At 43.3% G+C, this 22,710-nt stretch overlaps 1 protein-coding gene across 5 annotated transcripts in view; it reads left to right on the forward strand.

Annotated features, from left to right (window-relative positions):
- LOC148540705 (uncharacterized) overlaps positions 1 to 22,094 on the forward strand; it is an 83,286-nt gene extending 61,192 nt beyond the window's left edge. For all 5 annotated transcript variants that reach the window (XM_088442801.1, XM_088442806.1, XM_088442805.1 and 2 more), the window contains exons 3-8: positions 751 to 837; positions 1,157 to 1,211; positions 6,958 to 7,036; positions 15,165 to 15,231; positions 15,305 to 15,453; positions 15,548 to 22,094. In XM_088442801.1, the coding sequence (XP_088298927.1) occupies positions 751 to 837; positions 1,157 to 1,211; positions 6,958 to 7,036; positions 15,165 to 15,231; positions 15,305 to 15,453; positions 15,548 to 17,159 (2,049 nt within the window). In that variant the 3' untranslated portion in view covers positions 17,160 to 22,094. The remainder of the gene's footprint in view (positions 1 to 750; positions 838 to 1,156; positions 1,212 to 6,957; positions 7,037 to 15,164; positions 15,232 to 15,304; positions 15,454 to 15,547) is intronic.
- Positions 22,095 to 22,710: the final 616 nt, after the last annotated feature.

The raw sequence follows: 22,710 nt of genomic DNA on the forward strand, positions 1-22,710 counted from the left end.
CCCCTTATGTGCATTAAGCCAGGCCTCCCCCTTATGTGTATCCAGCCAGCTTCCCAAAGTGTCCAGCCTTCCCCTCCTTTCACAGGCACAGCACAGTCAGCCCCGTACAGCAGCACATTCAAACTTACCGGCTACTGTGCCTGTGCGGTCTCCTCTGCTGAGTCCCGGCCACCGAGCAATGATGCGCCGCCTACGCATGTTGCTGGACTGATAGGCTGTTAGAGCTGCTGTGGGTCCTAGTGCCCGCCGGCTTAATCTAATGTGACGGAGACAGCTGCTCTCCGTAAAAAAAAAAAATGCCACAAACTACAACCCTTGGGGTTCGAGGTGCAGTAGAGCGGGCCCCCCCCTTTCTGCCAGGTGTCCGGGCCCGAGACTGCAGGCCCGACAGTCCCCCCCCCTGATGGCGGCCCTGGACAGCTAGTTTCTCATGTCTATTATTGAGCATGGCTATATTTTCATGAGGTGATATAAGTATTTTTTGCATATTACGTTGGCGTGCTGGTCTTTCGTGTGTGTGTGTGTGTATAATATTAGACTGTTATTGCCATCCTGCCACGTTATGTGCTAAATAGGCAATATTTGTCAATAAGAAAATCTAGATTATCTCTGGCAATAGCATTGTAATTACCCGTGGTAGCCCTTTTATTTATAAGGACGAAACTAAAAAAAATAAAATCCCTATCGCCAGCAATAAGGCTGTTTATATATTTGGCACAAGGAATTTATTGATTTCTGTCATCCTTGTAGAGTAATTCATGGAACAGAGCAGCGAGAGACATGCAGAATTACAGACATGGTTACAGAAATAAATTCACGCCTCCTGAAGATGACCTGGTAAGTGTCTCCAACAGTTATCTACTTTTGTAATTTGCTGGAAAAAGTGTAACCATCTTCTATTCAGTGGAGGCAGCCATTTTGTGGGCTGTACCAATTAGTAACCGCGTTATGTCTCAGTGTTATCCATAGTTACTAGAAAAGTTTGCATTCTGAAGTACAGTATATTGCGAAAGATCCACTTTTAAGTGTGGTGAGGGCTCAAAATTGGATCATAAACCACAGATGCAAGTTTATTATTTAATTACATTATAAACCTTTTACTTATATGTATATATATATATGTTTACATATGTCTCTTGTTGTCTTTTCTCCATAGGCTTCCATGCCAAACCTGGAGTTCTACCAGAACAAGATAAAGTTTATGCCAAATGGTCAGTTAAAATGATAATTAATAGCTTTTGGCTTCTTTCACAATGTTTCTTGTATCTCCTAATGTACTTACATCATACTTGCCTACCTTTTTAATATCTCTTACTTCCCGGGAGAAGCCCAGGTAAGAGAAGCAGGATGGTGGCGACGGGGGCAGGGCCCGACGATTCGTGTCATTAAGCCCCGCCCCCTCACTGTAAAATTGCCACAATTTGCTAGAATTTACATAGGGGGCGGAGCCAAATGACGTGATTCATGTAGAATCACATCATTAAGTCCCGGCCCCTACACAGATCCGTGATCACTGTGGGAATTGTCCTCATTCTGCCCACTTCACTAGGAAGTGGTCAGAATGCGGGAGAAATGCCTACCATTCCCGGGGTGCGGGGGGTTAACCGAAAAATTGGGAGGGTAGGCATATATGACTTGCATACCTCCGCTTGGGTTATTCCACACTTTTCGGCTGTTTTTACACTACTATGTTGCTCTGTTCACTGACCACTCACTGCAGGAGTGAGAGGTGACTCACACAGAGAGAGGAGAAGGGACAGGAGAGGAAAAATAGGTATTCCTGCTCTCCCATCTCCACTTCTTTCAGGATCAGTATGTATGTCCGGCGGTTCAAATACCGTCACTGGAAGACCGGCAGCAGTGAAGATCCCAACAGGCAATTAAGGTAAGTATAACTAACCCTCCCTTAGGGGTGCCTGACCCCCCTGTAAGTGCCTAAACCTAACCCCACCTCGTCCCACAGCCTAAAGCTAACCCTCCTGGGGGGATGCCTAACCCTAACCTTTCCCCAGGGGTGCCTAACCCTCTCGGATGAGTGCCTAATCCTAAATCCTTCCCGGGAGCCCCTAACCTAACCCTCCCCCCGCGCGGCTGTCCACGTCCGCTGCCCAGCTTACGTTCGTTCGGTATGCCGGACTCCCAACGTAGGGATAATGATAGGCGTTGGGATTTTGACGCCTATCATTAGTCCCCTGTCGGGATTGCACAGTCGGGAAGTCGGCGTTTGGCATTTCGACCGTCGGCTTCCTGACTGCATACCCTTCTTTTATGGAATCAGTCTCCGCAATACAGTGGCTGTACTGTACCTTGATACTTCACCCTGAGCTGCTTCCTGTAATAAATTAAAGCAGAGCGGTTAGTGACTAAGCATTGGGGGATGTGACATGTTTAAGGTCAAAGAGTTGAGATGAGAATTGAATTTCTGCTAAATCTAGGATGGAACCTCATAGGAAGAAGATAACAAATCATATCTGAGCCTCCTTAAGTGAGCCTTGAGTGTAGTAAATAGGGGTTCTTATTTAAAAGTGGTATCTAATTCACATTTTTATGAAACTTTCTATGGCCTTTGAGAAATAGATTTATTTATTAACTTATATTTGTATAGTGCCAGCATATTCCATTGTAAACTGATGGTGGGCTTTATGATCCAGTCACACAGCAATGTTGGTCTAGTGTCAGAGGTTGTGTGAGTGTAGAAAGAGAACATATGTACGTTTTGTGTGAATTGCGTGAAGCAGAGGTAATTAGATAGAGGTAATTAGATAGAGTAACTTATGTAGTTATGTGGGTAGTTTAGGAATTTGATTAACTTGTCTGAAGAGTTTTCAGGAAACAATTTGGAGGTTAGAAGTCTTGATGTATGAGGGAGGGCATTCCACAGTGTGGGTACAGCCTGAAAAATTCCTGTAACCATGAATGGGAGCAGGTAATACCAGAGTGTGGATGAGAGATGCCAATGTTGTGTAGAGTGAAGGGGTAGAGTTGGGAGCCATTTTGAAATTAGCAAAGAGATAGTTTGCTGCTGTAGTTTTCTTGATAGTCTTGTATGTAAGAAGAAACAAATTTACATTGAATTTGTCAAATGTAGGTAACCAATCTAGGCACTGACCGAGTGGAAGAACAGTAAAAAAATATTCTATGAGAAAAATCAGTCTAGCTGCTGCATTCAAAACGGAAGTGCCAAAAGTCATAGCATAGCAGTATGTAAAGGTAATTGTAGGTGACCTCTTGGAAATGCCCAGACCTGCATCAGTTGTTATCTGATATCTTGTGAGTCAGATTAAACACTGTCTAGGCTGGTTATGGCAAGGAGACATGAATTATCAGAGTTTGAATAGGGAATGATAGTGGGTGCCACACAGATTCAAAGTTGTGCGGACATTCAACCATTCTTTGATCTACGGTGTCACGCGTGTACCGGGAATACCTCATGGGTGGCATTACCAGCCACTGTGGACAATGCAGTGGCTGCCCACTGGTGCTTATTGATCATGACCAGCGGCACCTAGCCAGAATTGTTCGTGGTAACAGACAAGTGACACTGGCTCAAATCACATCCACATTCAATGCAGGAGCTACCAGAAGCATATACGGCAGTTCAGTGCAGCGTTCTTTAACTTCCATGGTATATGGGAGCAAAAGTCCCACCAGAGTACCCCTGGTAACACTACAACACTGGACACAGCTCCTCACTGGGCTCGTGATGTCGCTAATTGGACCCTGGAGGACTGGCAACATGTGGCGTGGTCCAATGAGTCACTGTTCCAGTTGTTTCGAGTTGATATTAGGGTTTGAGTATGGCGCAGACCCCATGAGCCCATGGACCTCAGTGATCAACAAGGCACCATACAGGCTGGCGGTGGTTCCATAATGGCGTGTGGTGTGTTCATGTTGCATGGGTTTGTTCATGTGGCATTCCGCTGATCCGCAAAAACACGTCATTGACCAGTAACTGCTACGTTGCATTGCATGATAACTATTTGAGCCCTTCATGGACTTCATGTACCCCCACAACAATGGCATATTCCAGCAGGATAATGCACAGTGTCATCAGTCCCAAGTTGTCCAGAATTGGTTCCAGGAGCATTCTAGAGAGTTCTGATAATAGGTGGCCACCACGTTCACCCAAAATGAATTCAATCAAGCGTATATATGGCATGTGGTGGAGAGGTCCATTTGCACTCAAGATCCTGCACCTAGGGAGCTGTGGGAAGCTATTCAGATGGATGGGTCAACATCTCTCCAGAGGTCTTCCGTCCACTTGTGGAATCTATGCCACATAAAGTTGCTGCACTTCTCTGGGCTAATGGGGGTCCTACACAATACTAGGCATCTATCACATGACTTTTGGCACTTCAGTGTAGACTGTAGGGGTGAAAGTCTGTTTAGGGGAAGACCAGTAAGGAGACTATTACAATACTCAATGCTCAATGCAGAAGATAATGAGTGCATGAAACAACCTTTTTGCAGTGTCTTGTGTGAGATATTCTGGATATATTTATTTGATGTATGTTAAATTTTTGAATACAGACAATGTGGGGAGCAACGAACAGTTCTGAGTCAAGGATACCGCCTAGGCAGAGAGTTTGAGGGGTAGGAATTATTGTTACATTATCAAAAGTAATAGAAATGTCAGGTTGGTTAACTGTGATATTGAAAGATTGAGTTGGCGAGATGACATCCAAGATGAAATGACAGAAAGACTTTCAGTATGGGCCAACACACATGGTGAGAGATTTGGAGAAAATAGGTAAATGTAAGTATCATCTGCATATAGAAGATACTGAAACCCGAATGAGCTTATCCGTTTTCCCAGAGAAGTGATGTATATAAAGAAAAGCAGAGAACCTAGGACTAAGCCTTGGGTTACTCAACCTGATAAAAATCAGAGGAGCTGGATCAAGAAAATGGACAGTGAAAAGCATTTTGATAGGAAGATAACTAGGATAGGATAGTGTCCTAGGGATTGTAGCATGTATATGAGAAGAGAGTAGTCAACAGTGTGAAATGCAGCAGAGAGATCCAGGAGAATTATAAGTGAGTAATAGCCCTTAGATTTAACAATGATCAAATCATTGACCACTTTAGTCATTGCAGTCTCTGTGGAATGTTGGGAGCAAAAGCCTGACTGACGTGGAATAAGAAAAAAGGGAGCCATGCAGAGTAATGTTCAAGATTTGTTTGTTTTGTCCAGGGGGACAATAGATCAAAGCAATACAAAGTGGTTCACTTCCTACCTATCCAACCCAACCACTCCTTCTGCATTTCTTCCTCTGACATATCTTCCCCTCCACTTCCACTATATATATTAAGGTGTCACAATACTATGTTCTTCTGATTTTTACACTGGTCACCTCTTCTCTTTGTGAATTTAGAGTGTAATCCAAATGTATTGCGGTCATGTTGGGTCATAGATCGTGATTAACACCTATCAGGGCTGGACATCATGGATGCTAAATCCAACACATCTTTTTTTGGTAAATCTTTTCATTTGGCATCCAGTACTATTTCTAAGCTAAGGGAACCCAATTAAACCTCTTCACTTCTCTACTATCTTGTGTGGCCAACTGCTTCTCTCCATGTATCAGTGCTACCTCAAGGGCAAGATGTTCAATTCAGAGCACATTATTATACCTGTTAAATGTGTCTTCACCATTAACTAAACCAGAGGTTGGTGAGACCCCAAGCTCTCTGCCTCAGTGCTTCTTGAGTAAGATAAAATATTAACTTACCACATTTCTGCCTTCCTCAACTCTGGTGCTTAGAGTTCAGTGTCAAATACCACATGATGAAGCAATGCCCACTCTCGCTGTAATAACAGGAAAACAGGCTTGCACAATAAATGTTGACAGTCAAATATAGACTTAGTCAAAATGTTGACAGCCAAAAGGTCGACAACCAAATATGTAGACACAGAGGTGTAAGATCATACCAGGTTACCAGGTGCCCGAAGGTGAAATAGACGGTGGTGCCCCTCCTTCCCCAGTGGCTGTGGTCAGCACAGGTGCAAACATCTGTCGGCGCATGTGCAGTAGCACAACTGAAGGAGCACTTCCCCCCCACCCCCCCCAAATCTTCTTCGGCCTTATCCCCCCCTTGTATCTCTCTAGCCTAATTCCCTCATGTTTCTGCAGCTCCAGATCCTTTCTGTCTCTCCAGTTCCCCAGTGTCTCTCCAGCTCCCTTCTGTTTTTCATGACCTGCAGTGTCTCTCCAGCTCCTGCATCCCTTAGACTCCAGTCAACAGACACTTACCTTCTTCAGTGTCTTCTGGTTGATCCTCTTCCAGCCGTAGCTCTTGTCTTTGCGCTGTTGATGTGGCATGAGGTCACACATAAACAAAAAAAATTATTGCACCAGCTGTGGATAGTACCAGAAGATTCTGGGACAGCAGCTTCCAGGGCCCCACAGATAAAATCATCTATAGCCACTGCCTGCACCGCTGATCAGCAGGGAGCAGGCGACTGTTATAGATGGATTAATCTGTGTGCTTAGATTCTTGGGGCCCAACACAACTGTGCACCTTGTACCCCCTGTCATTGTACCTGCACCTTGGTGCCCCGCTAACAGCTGGCACCTTGAGGTCAATGCTTCCATTTCCTCCAGGAGTTCTGCCACTGTGTAGACAGTCAAAATGTTGACTGCATAATGGTGACATAGATAAAATAATAAATAATGGTGATCAGTCATAATGGACAAATGTACAATATAGTATCCCACTGATAGTGTCTATATTATGATTGTCTATATATTGATTGTCTAAATAATATACCACACCCATAAGGAGGACACTTTTCTGCTTGCACTTCCACCAATTTATTAAAAACATTAAAACACACACATTAATATTTCCAGTGCTGTGTATTTCTAATGATATAATGTAATCAGGTGGCTCAGTTTTTCTTTGGATATCATGTCTATGGTAAAAAGTGTGATCAGTTCTCATTATCTAATATAGGACTTAAAATAGAAGATCTGCTTGAATGCTGGAAGGATGACTATAACACACTGGAGTACAATCATTCCTTCATCCAGTGGTGAGTGAAGAAGGTTTATGAATGTGTAATTGTTCAGGTTTGGGCGAAGTGATATAAATAAAATGAATGCATCTGACACACCAATCTTCTAACACAGAGGTTCCCAAACTCTGTTCTCAATGCTCCCCAACAGTTCAGGTTTTAGACATATCCATGGTTGATTCCCACTACGGCCCTAACTGTGTGGAGTTTGTATATTCTCCCTGTGCTTGCGTGGGTTTCCTCCAGGTACTCCGGTTTCCTCCCACACTCCAAAAATATACTGGTAGGTTAATTGGCTCCCAACAAAATTAACCCTAGTGTGTATGTGTGTGATAAGGAAAATAGATTGTAAGCTCCACTGGGGCAGGGACCGATGTGAATGGCCAAATGCTCTCTGTAAAGCGCTGCGGAATATGTGTGCGCTATATAAATAACTGATAATAATAATATTATTATTAATGGTTGAGCACAGGTGTCTTAACTAGTACCTCAGTCAATTTGATTTACCCACCTGTGCTCAAACACGGATATCTCTAAAACCTGAACTGTTGGGGAGCCTTGAGGACTGCGTTTGAGATCCTCTGTTCTAGCATAAATGTACAAGCAGCCACACATCACTACTCGGTGCTGTTGGTGGAATTTGCTCTTTATGACTTCCTGCTTACATTCATGCCTATCCTCATATCAATAAACTGCCATTGTTACAGTCAGCCCTGTCCTTACTAATATATACACACAAATGTCCTGAAATACTCTGTACTGATGTGAACATTCTGATTAACTGATCGACTACAGGTTAATTACATAAACAATGCACATGCACGTATTGTTTAAAAAAACATGAAAAATGTATTACATGTAAAAATGAAGAATACATTTATTGGGTATTAATGGTTAAACATCAATTTGATTTAAAAAAAAAAAAGAAAACCTATTTAAGTTTGGGTGAAGTTCACAAACTTCTGCTTACCTGAAGTGCTGTAGTTTCTCTATTGGTTTCCCTGAAGGCTTCACAGGAGATGAGGCATCAACTAAACCTCTGCCTGTTCTAAAGAGGCAAGTGGTAGGAGCCAAGATGATAGAAATGTTGGACTGTAATGAACTTTTGCATTTTATCATTATTTTTAAGGTATTATTTACTGTTTCAAAGGCATCACACAACATATACGTAAAGGGATAAATAAAAAACAACAGTAATGTCAGACAGTGAAAGGCACATTGTAAGCATTGACACAATTTTAATTGTTAACTGCCAATACAGAAAAACAAACCTAACAACAGTGTTCTGTATAAAGGTGCGCACACAAGGCGACTAGGAAAGATGATTACGACATCTGATCGTACAGTCGTTCCTGATCCCCCTGTAGTGCTTACACTGAATGATATGTTGTTCAGTGTAGGCACCATCCATCATTCTTGAACATGGCCAAGCTGTCGTTATCAGCAGATTGGCCTGCATGTTCAGGCGATGTTAGATGTCAGAAACGACCAGCGCGAGCGCGCATCGCTGGTCGTTTCCGTCATTATGGTGCACAATTACTGAGCGATTGCACGATTACCAGTTATTTATATAGCGCACACATATTACGCAGCGCTTTACAGAGAATATTTGTCCATTCACATCATCCCTGCCCCAGTGGAGCATACAATATAATTTCCCTACCAAATGCTCACACACTTACACACTAAGGTCAATTGGATCACAACAAAATTAACCCATCAGTATATTTTTGGAGTGTGGGAGGAAACCAGAGTACCGGGGGAAACCCACACAAGCACAGAGAGTATATACAAACTCCGCAGTTAGGGCATTAGTGGTAAACGAACCCATGACCTCTGCTATGAGGCAGTAATGCTAACCATTACACCGTCTGTGCTGCCCCACATGCATACAATGTCGACAGTAATATTGTTGACACCACAATGTCAACAGTTATGATGTTGACATTGGTGATATGTTGACAAGAAACATGTCAACATCTGTAAAACGTGGACATGTTCAAAATGTCGACATTCTGCAGAATGCTGACATTATGTTTAGGCTTAGGGAGCGGAGTGTTACGGTTAGGTTGCGGGAGCTGTGGGTTAGAGTTACGCTGTGAGAGCGGAGTGATAGGATTAGGCTGCAGGATGGAAGGGTTGGGGCGGGGCCGGCAAGATGAGGTTTTGCGGGCGGGGCGGAGCCACGCGAGTGCGTCCTTTTGGCCCCGCCCCCGCTACACACTGCCGATATTACAGGCAGTGTGAAGCGGGGGGCGGTGCCAAAATGACGCGAATCGCGTCACCGCCCCCCTTCGCTGCCGGGAGATTTGCGGTGGGACAGGAGGGGTCGGCGGCAGCCGTGAGACTTGCCTGCCATCCCGGGAGGTCGGGAGCGGCACCCGATTTTCGGGAGGCTCCCGACCGAATCGGGAGGGTAGGCAAGTATGGGTTAGGGTAAGGCACTAGGGGGGTGGGTTACTCAACCCTGCATGCCTGACTGCCAGAACCAAAAGACACCACTTCGGTCGACAAACAAGGTGAGTCGTGAGGACTGCTTTGATGACATGCTCATCTTGTTGACATTTTATCAGTGTCAACATGATGAATGCCAACATGCTTAAGCATATCAACATTATGAATGTCGACTTGATGAGTGTCAACAAAATATACCCAACCCACCTCAGCTAGCAAAGAGTAGTTGCCCGAAAGTGTAACACTAATTAAAAATAGATGAAAAAGAATAGAGTAAAAGGCTGTTCAAAATAACAGCCATAAACAAAAGGTAGAGCAATATGAAACATAGAGATGGGGGAACAGAGGAATATAGAAGTTTTCAAGTCTGAATGAAAATGTGGGACTTGTTATTAAGGTAGGCGGTTATTTTTTTTCATTGCAAACAGGTGCCAGACTTTGTTAATAACCAGTGGAAAAGGAGGAGGATCAGGACACTTCCAGTGGGAGGAAATGAGGCATCTGGCCGCATTGAGGATTGTGTCAACAATTTGTCTAAATGCGTGTCTAGGGAATAAAGACGAAGCCCCAAAAGAAAAAACATGAATTTCTATTTATCGATTAATTCATTACTTTAGAGAAGGTCTGATACCACCTCCCAGAAGGTTACAATCTTAGGTTAGGTACTCTGGGTGTGAAGAAAGGTACCCAGGTCACCACAACCTCTCCAGCAATGTGGTGAAGCAGAGCCATGAATCCTGTGTAATCTAGTGGGGAATTGGTACCACCGATAGTAAATTTTATACGAGTTCTTTTTCACTAACATAGAGTTTGAGGATTTAGATACTCACTCACTCTCTCTGTCTTCTAGGGCACCAAGTGTCCTCCTTGGATGGTCTACCCAAGTCCACTTCCCACTGGAGCTCACATTTATGAATAGGAGGATCAGTTGAAAATAAGAGGGTGCTATACAATACAGAGATCATACCAACACCAAGAACCTGCTGTACCAAAGTGATTAAAATGAATGTAGGAAATGCGGTGAAACTGTGCACCGCAAGTAGTTGGTGTGTCAGTTTATGCTTACTAATTTGGAGGTATGTCTCCTCCAAAATTATATCCGTCTGGTTGGTCTACCTGAGAATGTGGAGGGCAATGGCTCTGAGCAATTCCTGGAATCCTGCTTAATTACAGTCTTTGACTGAGACACATTTACCCTCTAGTTTGCTGTTAAGTAGGCTGTCGGATTCCACCTAGGGCTCTTCCCGCAAGGGCTCCACCTAGACATTTATTGTCAAGATTAAGCACTTCAGGGATAGTGATGCTGTGCTACGTCTTGCCAGGACAAAGGGTCCCCTGGAATTCAATGTTCAGGGTTTTCCAGGACTTTTCTTCTGATGTCCATAAATCTAGGTCCCAATTTCTACAAGTAAACAGGCACTTCAGGGACTTACAACTTCCTTATTCTATGCTGTTTCCTGGTCATTTGAGAGTTGTCTTGGGTGGCCGTACCCACTACTTTGATTCTCCTCAAGAAGCAGCAACCTGGCTTCATATTCAGGTTCCCAGACACAATGGACTCCCAGATTGATTTCTGTTCACTTAAATATCATCTTTATATCTACATGATATACTGTATGTTTGCTACTTTTCACATCACTGATTTTCTATAAGGGCACTTTTTCGCTGTGTTCTTTTTGGAAATTTTCTCTGTTTCCTTGCTTTAAACTGTGTGTTTTGTTTTCATGCTAGGTTTACTGCTCATATAAGTCTGACTTTAGATACCTTTTTGTTAGTTCTGGTTAGTTGAGGATAATCTTATTCTGTATTTTTAAAGACTACAGCTGGCGTGCTGCTCCTGGGCTGGTATTGCCATTTGGTTGGCAGTAGGGTTCTTTCCCTGAAGAAGCCTTAGGTGGGATGGACTTTCCACTCCAACTCTAGAGGGGATTCTGTTTTAATCTATGTGTTTCATTTGTCATAGGATTCAAGTGTACCCCCTGCGATGTTTGTTTTCCTGTGTGGCCCAGTGCATGCATTCCCATTTGTTTAATTAGCTGTGTATGTCCCCCTTCCCTTTAGCTCTGATGTCCTTTTAGTTTCTCACTGACATTCCTAATATTCCAGTAATATGTATCGGAGATTTCAATGTAGTACTGGATGAAGTGTTAGATAGATGGAAGGGGAGGCGGGCCCTCCTTTTTTCGCCTCATTTCGTAAATGGGTTGAGCCAGTGGCACCCTGATGCCCGCTGTTACTACTGTTTTATCTCCTCATACCTTTTCCAGGATAGACATGGTATTTGTTTCCCCCTTCTCTGGTTCCTGTGGTTCACACTCCCCTCTGTTATTGACACTGAATTTGAGTTTCCCTAATGGTGCGTACACACTGGGCGATTAAAGTGGACGACTGAACGATAACGATATCGTTATCGTTCAGTCGTCCACTTTATCGTCCATTTTTAACACAAAAAAGATGAACGATGACGACGACGCGCGTTCCCGCGGGTCGTTCGTCATCCTCGTTCATCGGGCTGACATGCAGGCCAACCTGACGACCTCGTCAGGTTGCTGCATGTCAGGGAATGGGTGAGAGAGCCCGGCGCTGAACGATATCGCTAATGATATTGTTCAGCGGCTGTGCTCAATGTCATGAACGACATTGAGCACAGCCTGCCGGGGACACACTAGACGATATCGCTCAGGGAGCATATCGTCTAGTGTGTATGCACCTTAAGGGTGCTTTTGGAGGTTTAACTCTTTGTGGCTGATGCAGATGGGAACAGCATCCAAGTTCCTTGTGGCCTGGGAGGGTTTCTTTGCTACTAAACCTAGGTGGGTTCCTCTAGTTTGGGATACTTTCAAGGTTTTCCTTCGGGGTACTTTGATCTCCAGGGTGGCACAGTTTAAGATTTTTCATAGGAGGCGGGACCTGGAATTAGATCAGAGATGTTGAGTCCTTGAAGAGTTGTTAGTAGGCTTTCAGCAGATAGGCTCGAATGGTTAATAGTTCATAAGCAATAGTCTGATTTCTTGCTTGACGAATTGAAGAGCCATCTTCTTTTTTTCGACCCATGATTATTACATTCAGGCAGACAGAGCTGGCAGGTTTATGGGCTCTATTTATTAACATTAATTTTACTAAAATAAAGTGAAAAGGGGTGTTTTCACACCCTTTTCACATTATATTAGTTTCACCTAAAGTTACTACAGGGCAATTGGAGTAGAATTCGTAAAATTCTATTCCAAGCCCTAATTATCACTTATTTTTAGTAATCAGATCGCATTTCCCATAATTGTAATGGGAAATGTGATCTGACCAAAGTTACTAAAAATAAAATGTGAAAAAATACCGGGGAAAGCCCTGTGATAACGCCACCTGGAGGTGGCGTTAACTAGGGTCTCCCCCAGTTACCGGACTCCGGCTCCGCACTAACATGCAGAGCAGCGCCGGAGCTGGCCCCAGTAATCAGCTGTGTGGTCTAAACAGACCACATGCTGATCTCGGCTTAAAAAAAAAAAAGTAAAAAAAAAACAAACTTACCTGAGTCCAGGGACCGGAGTTCGGGGCTCCAGTGATGTCCTCCCTCCGGTCAGCTGGTCTCCCATGCTGCACTGCGGTCCGGTCGTCACCTGACAGGGTCCCAGTGCAGTATGGGATGTCGGCTGACCGGAGCAACAGAGGACATCCCCGGAGGCCAAATAACTGCAGGTAAGTGTAATTAAGGGGTAGCGGGGGGGTGTCCACGATCGTGCGGGGTGGGGCTTAGCGATGGGGACGGGGCTTGGCGACGGAGGGATAGCAGCGGCGGCTGGTCAGCACATGCGCGGGGCACTTGTCACAGCATTTTTTGCGAAAATACCGTGATAAGGCTGCAGAGGGGATTCGCAGGGACAGAGCTTTCTCGCAAGCTCTGTCCCTGCAAGGGATTTGTAGTAAATCCCTGTGATATTGCCTGAATTCGCAATAAAATTCAGTTGGTAATATCACACTGCAGTCCGCATTACAAATGCGGATTGTAGTAAATAGAGCCCTATGTCTTACATGGCCATGGCCAATGTTGCTCCTACCACTGTGCACAGACTGCTGGATACGGATGGGACTGTTCATACTGCTGCCCCGTCTATTGCTGCAGTGTTTTATAAAAATGCATGATTGGCGTCAAGTCCCCTCTAAGATCTAATAATAGATCCAGATATGCAGCCAGGAACAGCAGGAACTTTTCAACATGACCCCTCAAAAGACAAATTTCGGAAACAAAAGAAAAGGGTTCCGGTGCTTTGTTTGATCTATTTTAAATGAAAACTTTTTTGTAATGTTCTCAATTTGTTCAGAGATATGTGGAAAAAAAAGAAAGAGAAACAACAATATCATGTGATAACGCAGGGCCGGCTCTAGGGGTATGTCCAACCCATAGAGGGCGCACCCTTCCCCAGCATCCCGATTTCAGCGGGACAGTACTGACCCGCTGTTCCACCCGTGGGCCGAAGTAGCCCGCGGGTGGTCAAATCGGAGGGTTGGGGACCCCCACTGCCGCAGCTGTGGGGTGGTGCCAGGACCCCGGAGTCGAATGCATGCTGCGCGCATGCGTGCGGCATCCATTCAGTGCCGTGAGAGGACTGGGTGAAGCCCAGCTAGTGAGGCTCCCCCCAGCCTAACGTTCTTTGGAGGCGTACCATGCGGGCACGCCCCTCAGTTAACATCAGGAGGCGTGGCCTATGGTAATTACCATAGGCCACGCCTCCTTAGATGTATTATCAAGTGTCAAATGAGCTAAATCCATCAGCATGTATCAATACAGTTACCGTAGAGAAAATGTATTGGTTTCGCCGTTGCCATACAGTTGTATGGTGACAGTAATCTGACAGCTCTTATTAAAAAATGATTCACTCACTTTTGTGGATTATTGTTTTTTATATTATATTTATATTTTTTCACAGATCAACAATATTACCTGGCAGTATGTATACTACCCAGCGGTGGTGTACATGTGTGCATGAGATGTCACGATTTTTGTGAGATCTCGCGCATGCGCATTGGGTCAGACCAGGAGGCATTACAAAGTGCATCTTACCCTCCAACATTTCCCAGTAAGAACCCGGTACATGGGGGGCGTGGTCGCAGATAAAGGGGCATGGTCATGGGCAAAGAGGCGTGTCCATGGGGGCTGGAGGCATCGGGTGCTTGCTAGTTTAGAACAGTAATATACTGCATGTTCTGTATACCAGCGCTGGTGGTCAGGGGAGAGAAGCACGTAGGTCGGCTGTCACTCAGCAGCGCTGCGGGAGTCCTGTGTCCCAGCAGTGCTGCTTAATAAATCTGGTGTGTGTACCAACCCGGTACAAAACTGTACAGCCCCATTTGCTGGTACAGACCATTAGAAAATGGTACTGTACCGGTTAAAACGGTATAGTTGGAGGGTATGCAATCATAGGCTGACGCGCTACAGGAGGGAGGAGTTTTCTTTTCCCCATTCCAGCGGCCGAGATGTTAATACATTTTGGTGTTATGGGAGGTGAAGCAGATGGAGCTTTAGCGGCACAGTAAGTTAAGTTCTCTAATAATACATCTGCCTTAATTTTACATTACATAGGATCAAGAGGGTGGGTTATAAAACTAAAAGTGAATAACCTTAATAATTCCATTTTTGCATCTGTACAGATTTTTTTAGTCTTTTATTATAAGGAGTAGTGATATAAAATTGTCATTACAGGCTATTTCCACTGCAGGAGCATGGTGTAAACCCACATGCTGCCCCATTGTCAAGGAAAGAGATTAAGGTAATGGACAACTATTTTTTGGCTCTATTATGTTAAACACTAGCTCACTTTATAATATTTGCACCTGTTTTAGATTATGAATGAGGATAAAGATGTCACAAGAAGGTTCCTTGAGTCCTACATACTTATGTTGGGATTTTACGGGATCCATCTCCTGGACAATGAGACTGGAAAAGTGGCTCGAGCTGAAAACTGGGAGGAGAGATTTTGGAACCTGGACAAGTGAGTGATGAAGTTCTGCAGCTATCATGGGAGTTGTAGGTACAGAATTATAAACATCCAGCACATTTCTAATCTTCTCTGTCCTTTTCCACAGTCACAGCCACAACAACCTGAGGATCACACGGATACTGAAGTGTTTGGGGGAGCTGGGCTATGGAAAATTCCAGGCCCCACTTGTCGGGTTTTTCCTGGAGGAGACCCTGTGTAATGGCCAATTACAGAATGTAAAAAGAAGTGTATTAGACTATTTCATGTTCACTGTGAAAGACAAGATTGCGCGCAGGAAATTGGTGCATTTTGCCTGGTTAAACTACAAATCTCAAGATACATTTATCTGGGGACCTGTGGAAACACTGACAAATTACAAACCAGATGAGGAAAGTGAGAAAAAAGCTAATGAAAGTGAAGGGAATCTGGTTGAAAAGGGGTATAATGGAGAGAAGGTTATCTGTGAACCTGTGGCAAAATTGAAAGATGAGGACAGGAAGATAAAAGAGAATGAAACTGAAGGGAGTCAGGAAGAAAAGGGAGACCAAGGAAAACGTGATAAGAATTGTGATTTGAGTAACGATGAGAGCCAGACTGAAACAGAACCACTTAATATCCTACAAACTAGTGGAGCCACCAACAATGTAAATACAGATAACAAACATCTGGAGGAAAATTATGAAATTAGTGAGGATGATAGAAAACAGGACATATCTGATAGTAAGAATGAGGAAAATGATGACGCAGAAGAAGAAAATGAACACAGGAAGAAAGCGGAAAAATCCACAGGAAGTGAACAGGTTATAGCGAAAGGAGGGTCAGAAATGACATTAGTAACATACTCTGCAGACAAACAATATCCTCCAGAAATAGAAAATAAAGATGTGGTAATGGAGTCTGGAAAACAGGACATATCTGGAAGTAATAATGAGGAAAATTGTGAAATGAAAGGAGAAAATCAGCACAGGGTAAAAGAGAAGGGACAGACAGGAGGTGAGAATGGAAAGGAAGAGGCTGCAAACTCCGGAACTAATATAATGACAGGGTCAGACAGTAATTTGGTAAAACAATGGGAAGACAAAGAACACGAGGAAAGCGAAAATAAAAATGGGATAATGGAGTCTGGAAAACAGGACATATCTGGAAGTAAGAATGAGGAAAATTGTGACATGAAAGGAGAAAATCAGCACAGGGAAAAAGAGAAGGGACTGACAGGAGGTGAGAATGGAAAGGAAGAGGCTGCAAACTTCAAAACTAATATAATTACATGGTCAGACAGTAATTTGGTAAAACAATGGGAAGACAAAGAACATGAGGAAAGCGAAAATAAAAATGGGGTAATGGAGTCTGGAAAACAGGACATATCTGGAAGTAAGAATGAGGAAAATTGTGACATGAAAGGAGAAAATCAGCACAGGGAAAAAGAGAAGGGACTGACAGGAGGTGAGAATGGAAAGGAAGAGGCTGCAAACTTCAAAACTAATATAATTACATGGTCAGACAGTAATTTGGTAAAACAATGGGAAGACAAAGAACATGAGGAAAGCGAAAATAAAAATGGGGCAAAAGAGACAGAAGACTTGGAAAATAAGAAACTGCTCATATCGAACAGTGAGACAGAACCTAAGATATGCTGTGCTGGTTGTTTTGACGCAATATTCTCTTTATGTGGCTATTGCTGTTATATTTGTGTTCTTTGCAATTTCAACTCCTACTAGGTCAGAAATGAATGGGGTAAACTAGACTGATGGCAAAGAACATGAGAAGGAGACAGAATATAACAAAGGGGCAAAAAAGACTGAAAATGAGAAATTGCTTAAATATACCAGAGGGACATAACATGAGAATTGCTGTTCTGTTCTTTGGTCAAAATGTTCTAGATTTTCTATAGGCTTTATGTTACTTTTACACATTGTGCTGCAATTTCTCCTCTACTAGGTCAGTCAGCACAAGCTTGATATAATATAAGAAACCCCCTCTTCATATTTGAAAATAGTCACAATTCTAAAATTGTAGTCACCATTTCTGAAATTGTGTTTAAAGGGTTGGGAGAATCTGGTCAACCCCATCTAAATTAATCTTGCCACCCAACGGTGGGTCCCCAATATCTGAATTGAAGAACTGACTTTCACCAGATCTTTCAATGCTGTATGGCGCAAGGCATCCATATAACTTCAACAGAGCTCTACTAAAGCACAATGGACAACTTTCAATGCGCTCCAAACAAGCACAAATATCAGGAAGGGGTTGGGTACAGGATCCCAACAGTCAGAATACCAACAGCAGCATCCCAACAGTCAGATCTTGACAGATTTTCGTGATTATAGCCCTTACCCTAACCCCCCCACCCCTCCCGCAGCCTATCTCTAACCCTCCTGCCCGGGTCCGGCGGCGCTCCCCCTCCCTCACAGCAGCCCAGCACACAGCGTGTGCTGAGCTGCAGTGGAAACTGCTCGTGGCTGCTGAGCAGCAGCCACAGCAGTCTCCTATGCCTGTGGGGGGGAGCGATCACACTGATTGCGCCCCCCCTGGCTTTGAGCAGGGCTGAGGGGGTCCAGAGCGCCACCCTCCCCAGCGCGAAGCGGCGCTGCAAATCTTTTTTTTTTTATGTCGGGAAGGGGGCGTGGCCACGCCCTACCGTGATTAGGCCATGCCCCCTATTACCCGGGCCCGCCACGGCTCTCAGCGGGCCTGCCTCCCCCTAGTGCCTAATCCTAACCTTCCCCTTAACCCACCCCTACCAACGCAGCCTAACCATCCCCTCCCGCAGCCTAACCCTAACTCTCCTGTCTCACAGCCTAATCCTAAACTCCCCTCCTGCAGCCTAACCCTCCCCCTAGTGCCTAACCCTAACTTTCCCCTTAACCCACCCCTCCCGCAGCCTAAACCCTCCTCTCCCGAAGCCTAACCCTCCCCTCCTGCAGCCTAACCCTCCCCCTAGTGCCTAACCCTAACCTTCCCATTAACCCTCCTCTCCCGCAGCCTAACCCTAACCCTTCCCTGCTGCAGCCTAACCCTAACCCTCTCCCTAGTACCCAACCCTAACTCTTCCCTCTCTCTCTAATCCTAATAGTTACCTCCGCAATCTGTCAGTATTCTGGTAGTCGGGATGCCGCTGTCTGTATTGTGACCATCGGCATCCTGTTGGGATGCCGACTACATTCTCCAGGAAGAGGTCTCTAAGACTTATGTAACTATGGGGATCACGTGGGGGATCCCTCATTTAGTATATGTGAAAAGCAGGACTAAAGGTTTCTTTAAAGGTAAACGAGCCCTTTAATAGACATAAATAAAAGGGAAAGCACTTTGAGGTATTCATCACCAAACACATAAGACTGCATGTAATTTATTAATGGCAGCACAAATTAATATTTTACTGTCCACTCATCTATCGCTTATGATTGCTTAAAACGTTACAGTACATCAGGCAAAATATACTCCCACTATACTACTCCTGCTTTATTTATGTCAACCAAGCAACATAATCCACTTTAACTTCATCCCGTTTATAATAAGTCATAAAACACCATGCTGCTCTGATGAAATATATGGATCCTACCTCAAATTTTAAATCTCAAAATGTATTCTCATGTGTAATACTTTATGAGGGCAATTAAATTCCAAGCAATGTGCTGCACACATAACTTGGAATTATGGTAGCTGAACATTGTTGATGTTTCCATGCCCCTCTATGGGAATGGGTATGTAATACCGACAGTCGGGATGCCTCCAGTCAAAATACCAACAGCGGCATCCCTTCTTGTAGCCTACCCTAACCCTGCCCACCCCGCACCTAAGTATTCCCCCTTTCATGCCTAAACCTAACACTCCGCTCTTAGTGCCTAACCCTAACCCCCCCAGTGGTGCCTAACCCTAACACTCCCCCCTAGGGGTGCCTATCCCTTACCTCCTCTCCCCCAAAACCTAACGCTAACCCCGCTATGCTACCTAAACCTAACACTCCCACCCCGCAGCTAACAGCTAAGACGCCCCCCGCTTACCCCATTCGGACTGGCGTCTCGTCTGTATTCCAGCATCGGGATTAAGATAGGCGTCGTATTTCAACGCCTATCTTAAATCTTGTGTTTGCTTCCAGCGTCAGGATTTAGACCAGCGGCATCCCGGCCGCCAGTCTGATAACTACACCCCCCCCCCCTCTATGGGGTGTGAGGAAAAAGCTGCAATTTTGGTGGGCACAAGCTGCTGGCAAAGTGGTTTGTATGCCAGCAACCTGTGCCCATTGCATTTCTATACAAACTGCTCTATTCATACTGTATGGTGCTTTTATAGAAACAACATTCAATTGACATAATTGAAACAGACCACTGAGGAATACAAGCTATTCTATTCAAATTAATGTATTTGTGCTACTCTATTTGCTATAAAAATCAGCATTCAATTGATATAATATAAACAGACCACAGTGGATTAGAAGGGATACTATTAATATTTAATGGTGCTTTTACAGAAACAACGTTCACCTGCCATAATAGGAACAGACAGTTGATTACTCTCACTTTGTGGGTTTGTGAGGAGTGTGAGTGGAGGATGAGAAAGTTGTAGGAAAGTATAAGGCCAAAGATATAAAGTGATTGCTAATTGTGGTGATTTTTTTTTTATATACAAGTTGTTTTGTTTCTTCTGTATCTCTCTATTTGAGGTTTATTTTCCATTATAGTTTTTTTTTTTCCCTTAAAGTCCCCAGTGTGATTTTTATTTGTGAGTGTAGTGTGGTAGTGTATGTATGTGTGTGTATATGTATGTGTATATGTATGTATGTATGTATGTATGTATATATATATATATATATATATATATATATATATATATATATATATATATGAAGAGTGAGAAATAGGCGCTCCCTAGTGTAATAACTCTAAAAAAGGGGTAATAAAACTATTATGTGTACCACCAAGCTCATCAAATGGTGGTTCTTTCTGGAACTATACTTGTCGTTCCTTTTAACATATTCTCCAATATGGTGATATGATGCCTCAATGGTAGTAATCACTAGGAGGAAGGGTGAGAGACATGCGCTCTCTAGTGTATTAACTCCATAATGACAAATGAAGAAAAGAAAGTAATATGCGTACTGCAACAAGATGATGCGTGCTCATCAATAAGTAGATTTCCTCTGAGGTCCTACAGATCTTCCCTCCAATGATCAGTAAGACTTTTACCAGGATGTACCTGATGTCTTAAGTCCTATGCGTCTTTCATAGTATTCATTGCTCAATATATATTTACCATGTGGGTAAAAAGAATACAAATACTCGTATATTTGAGTATTTCTTTGTAATTTTGTTTGTAAACACCACATAGAGCACATGAGTGAGATATATAAAAAAAAATTGGAATAAGTGATGAATAAAAAATTATAAAAATAAATACAAAACTTTTTACATGCAAATCTTTCACCATTTAGAGAGAATGCTGGTATAACGCTATGCCCTCAACGCGTTTAGTCTTTTATGTCCCTATATTTAGGCTGTACTTCATCAGGGAGAAATTTAAATATATATTTATTTGTTTGTTGTGTATGGATGATAGTCCTGTCAATCAATTGTTGCCTGTCGAAATCAATTGATTTACCTGCTGTTTCAGCAGACACACTGTCTGAGGCTAGTAATTTCTTCGGCGGGTTTGGCAGCAGTTTTATGGTAGTTTTCAAAACCACTGCTTGATACATCTGGGGTTTCTATTCTATTCTTTCTATGGTCTAAAACATTGATGATGCTTTGATATTCAATTATGTTGTATTCCACTGTAAAGTGTGATTTGATGGTGGTTTTGGCCTTTGAAAACCTGCGAATATCAAAACAGCCATCAAACTGCTGGGGTTTAGAACCAGCTGCTTAGTAAATTTTGCCCAGTGTAAGGGATGGGCACTCCTTATTAACTAAGGGGTTAACTATCTTAACTCTCTCTTTTCCACAGTGTTTTCACTTTTTATATTATGTTCCAGTTTGCGAGAAATCTCTTTGTCAGTAAGGCAAATCAAAGTGATCTTTAAAAAATAATTTATGCTATTTGATTTCTTAATTAAAGGTATACATTTATAAAATAACTATAAAAATAAATGACTCCAACTAATTTTTCAGTTTAGGGTGGAATAAAATAATTTAAACTGAAATGCAAAATATTACTTACTTGTACTCCGGCGATTAACCCAATACGACCGTCAGCCTGACGTCCTTACTCCTACCACTGTGTTGTTGATGAGCAACATGCTGCCTGTAAAACAATAATACACATTAGAAGATGTTAGAAAAATCCTCTTACCTCTGCTACAGTCTAGGGCTGCTCTCCTAACTCCCGCAGGGCAAGCTTTTATCATACTGTACAGTCCAGTGCGCTGACCATTAATAAGAAACTGCCAGCAGGAAAAGGACAGTCTATGCTCACCTCAGCTGACTAGCTGAAACTGGTGTATCTCCCGAACACAAGCAAATTATTTCATGAATTTATGTTTAACCTGTTTAATTCCATCTAAACTTACATTTCCGGGTTTAAGAAGAATTAGACTTTAGCATGAGTGGTCCTAGCTAATAAATCTGTTAAGATTATTAATGTATGGTGTTGACCAGGAAATGTTTGTTATCATTGTTTTTTTTAAAAAGTTGTAATTTTTTTATTGCTCAATGTCATGTGTTATGTATATGAGGATAACTGTTTGGTACGTGAATGTCTCCCTTACAGACAGCATCTGCAAAACCTCCACTATAAAGTGAATTCCACCCAAAAATACTTACAGAAGATTAAAGTCATTTTTAGGTGTACATTGCTCCCATTGCAGATAAGAAAATTGGGACAAAGTGTGGATACGGCTCCAGTTTAGTCAGACATTCCCATATTTTACAGAGGTTAAGATCCTAAATTAGTAAGCAACACACAGTCATTCAGAGCTTGTTTTTGTTGAGTACAGGTGCAGTAGTATTCTTCCCAACTGACAGTTCTGATTTGAGCATTCTCCCAGCATTCCCAAAACCGGGACATGAAGACGTGGATGCAGCTTGCCACGAGTGTGACCACATCTTAGTGTGGGCATGTCCACCTAAAGGGTATGGCCACAATCTCGGAGGTGGCATACTTAGCACTTCTGAAGAGCGAAGTCAAGTAACCAGTCTACATAAGCACCATTTTATTGCCACACGTGGTGGAGGCACCCGACTACTTTTGCTATAGCAAAGGAATGCCTCCAAACCTCTATGCAATTGGGACTAATGTCCCAATCGCGAGACAGTCCCCTCAAATTGATACTATCTT

This window comes from Taudactylus pleione, unplaced genomic scaffold, assembly GCF_031769625.1.
Source record: "Taudactylus pleione unplaced genomic scaffold, aTauple2 ptg000018l, whole genome shotgun sequence".
Taxonomy (NCBI): Eukaryota; Metazoa; Chordata; class Amphibia; order Anura; family Myobatrachidae; genus Taudactylus; species Taudactylus pleione.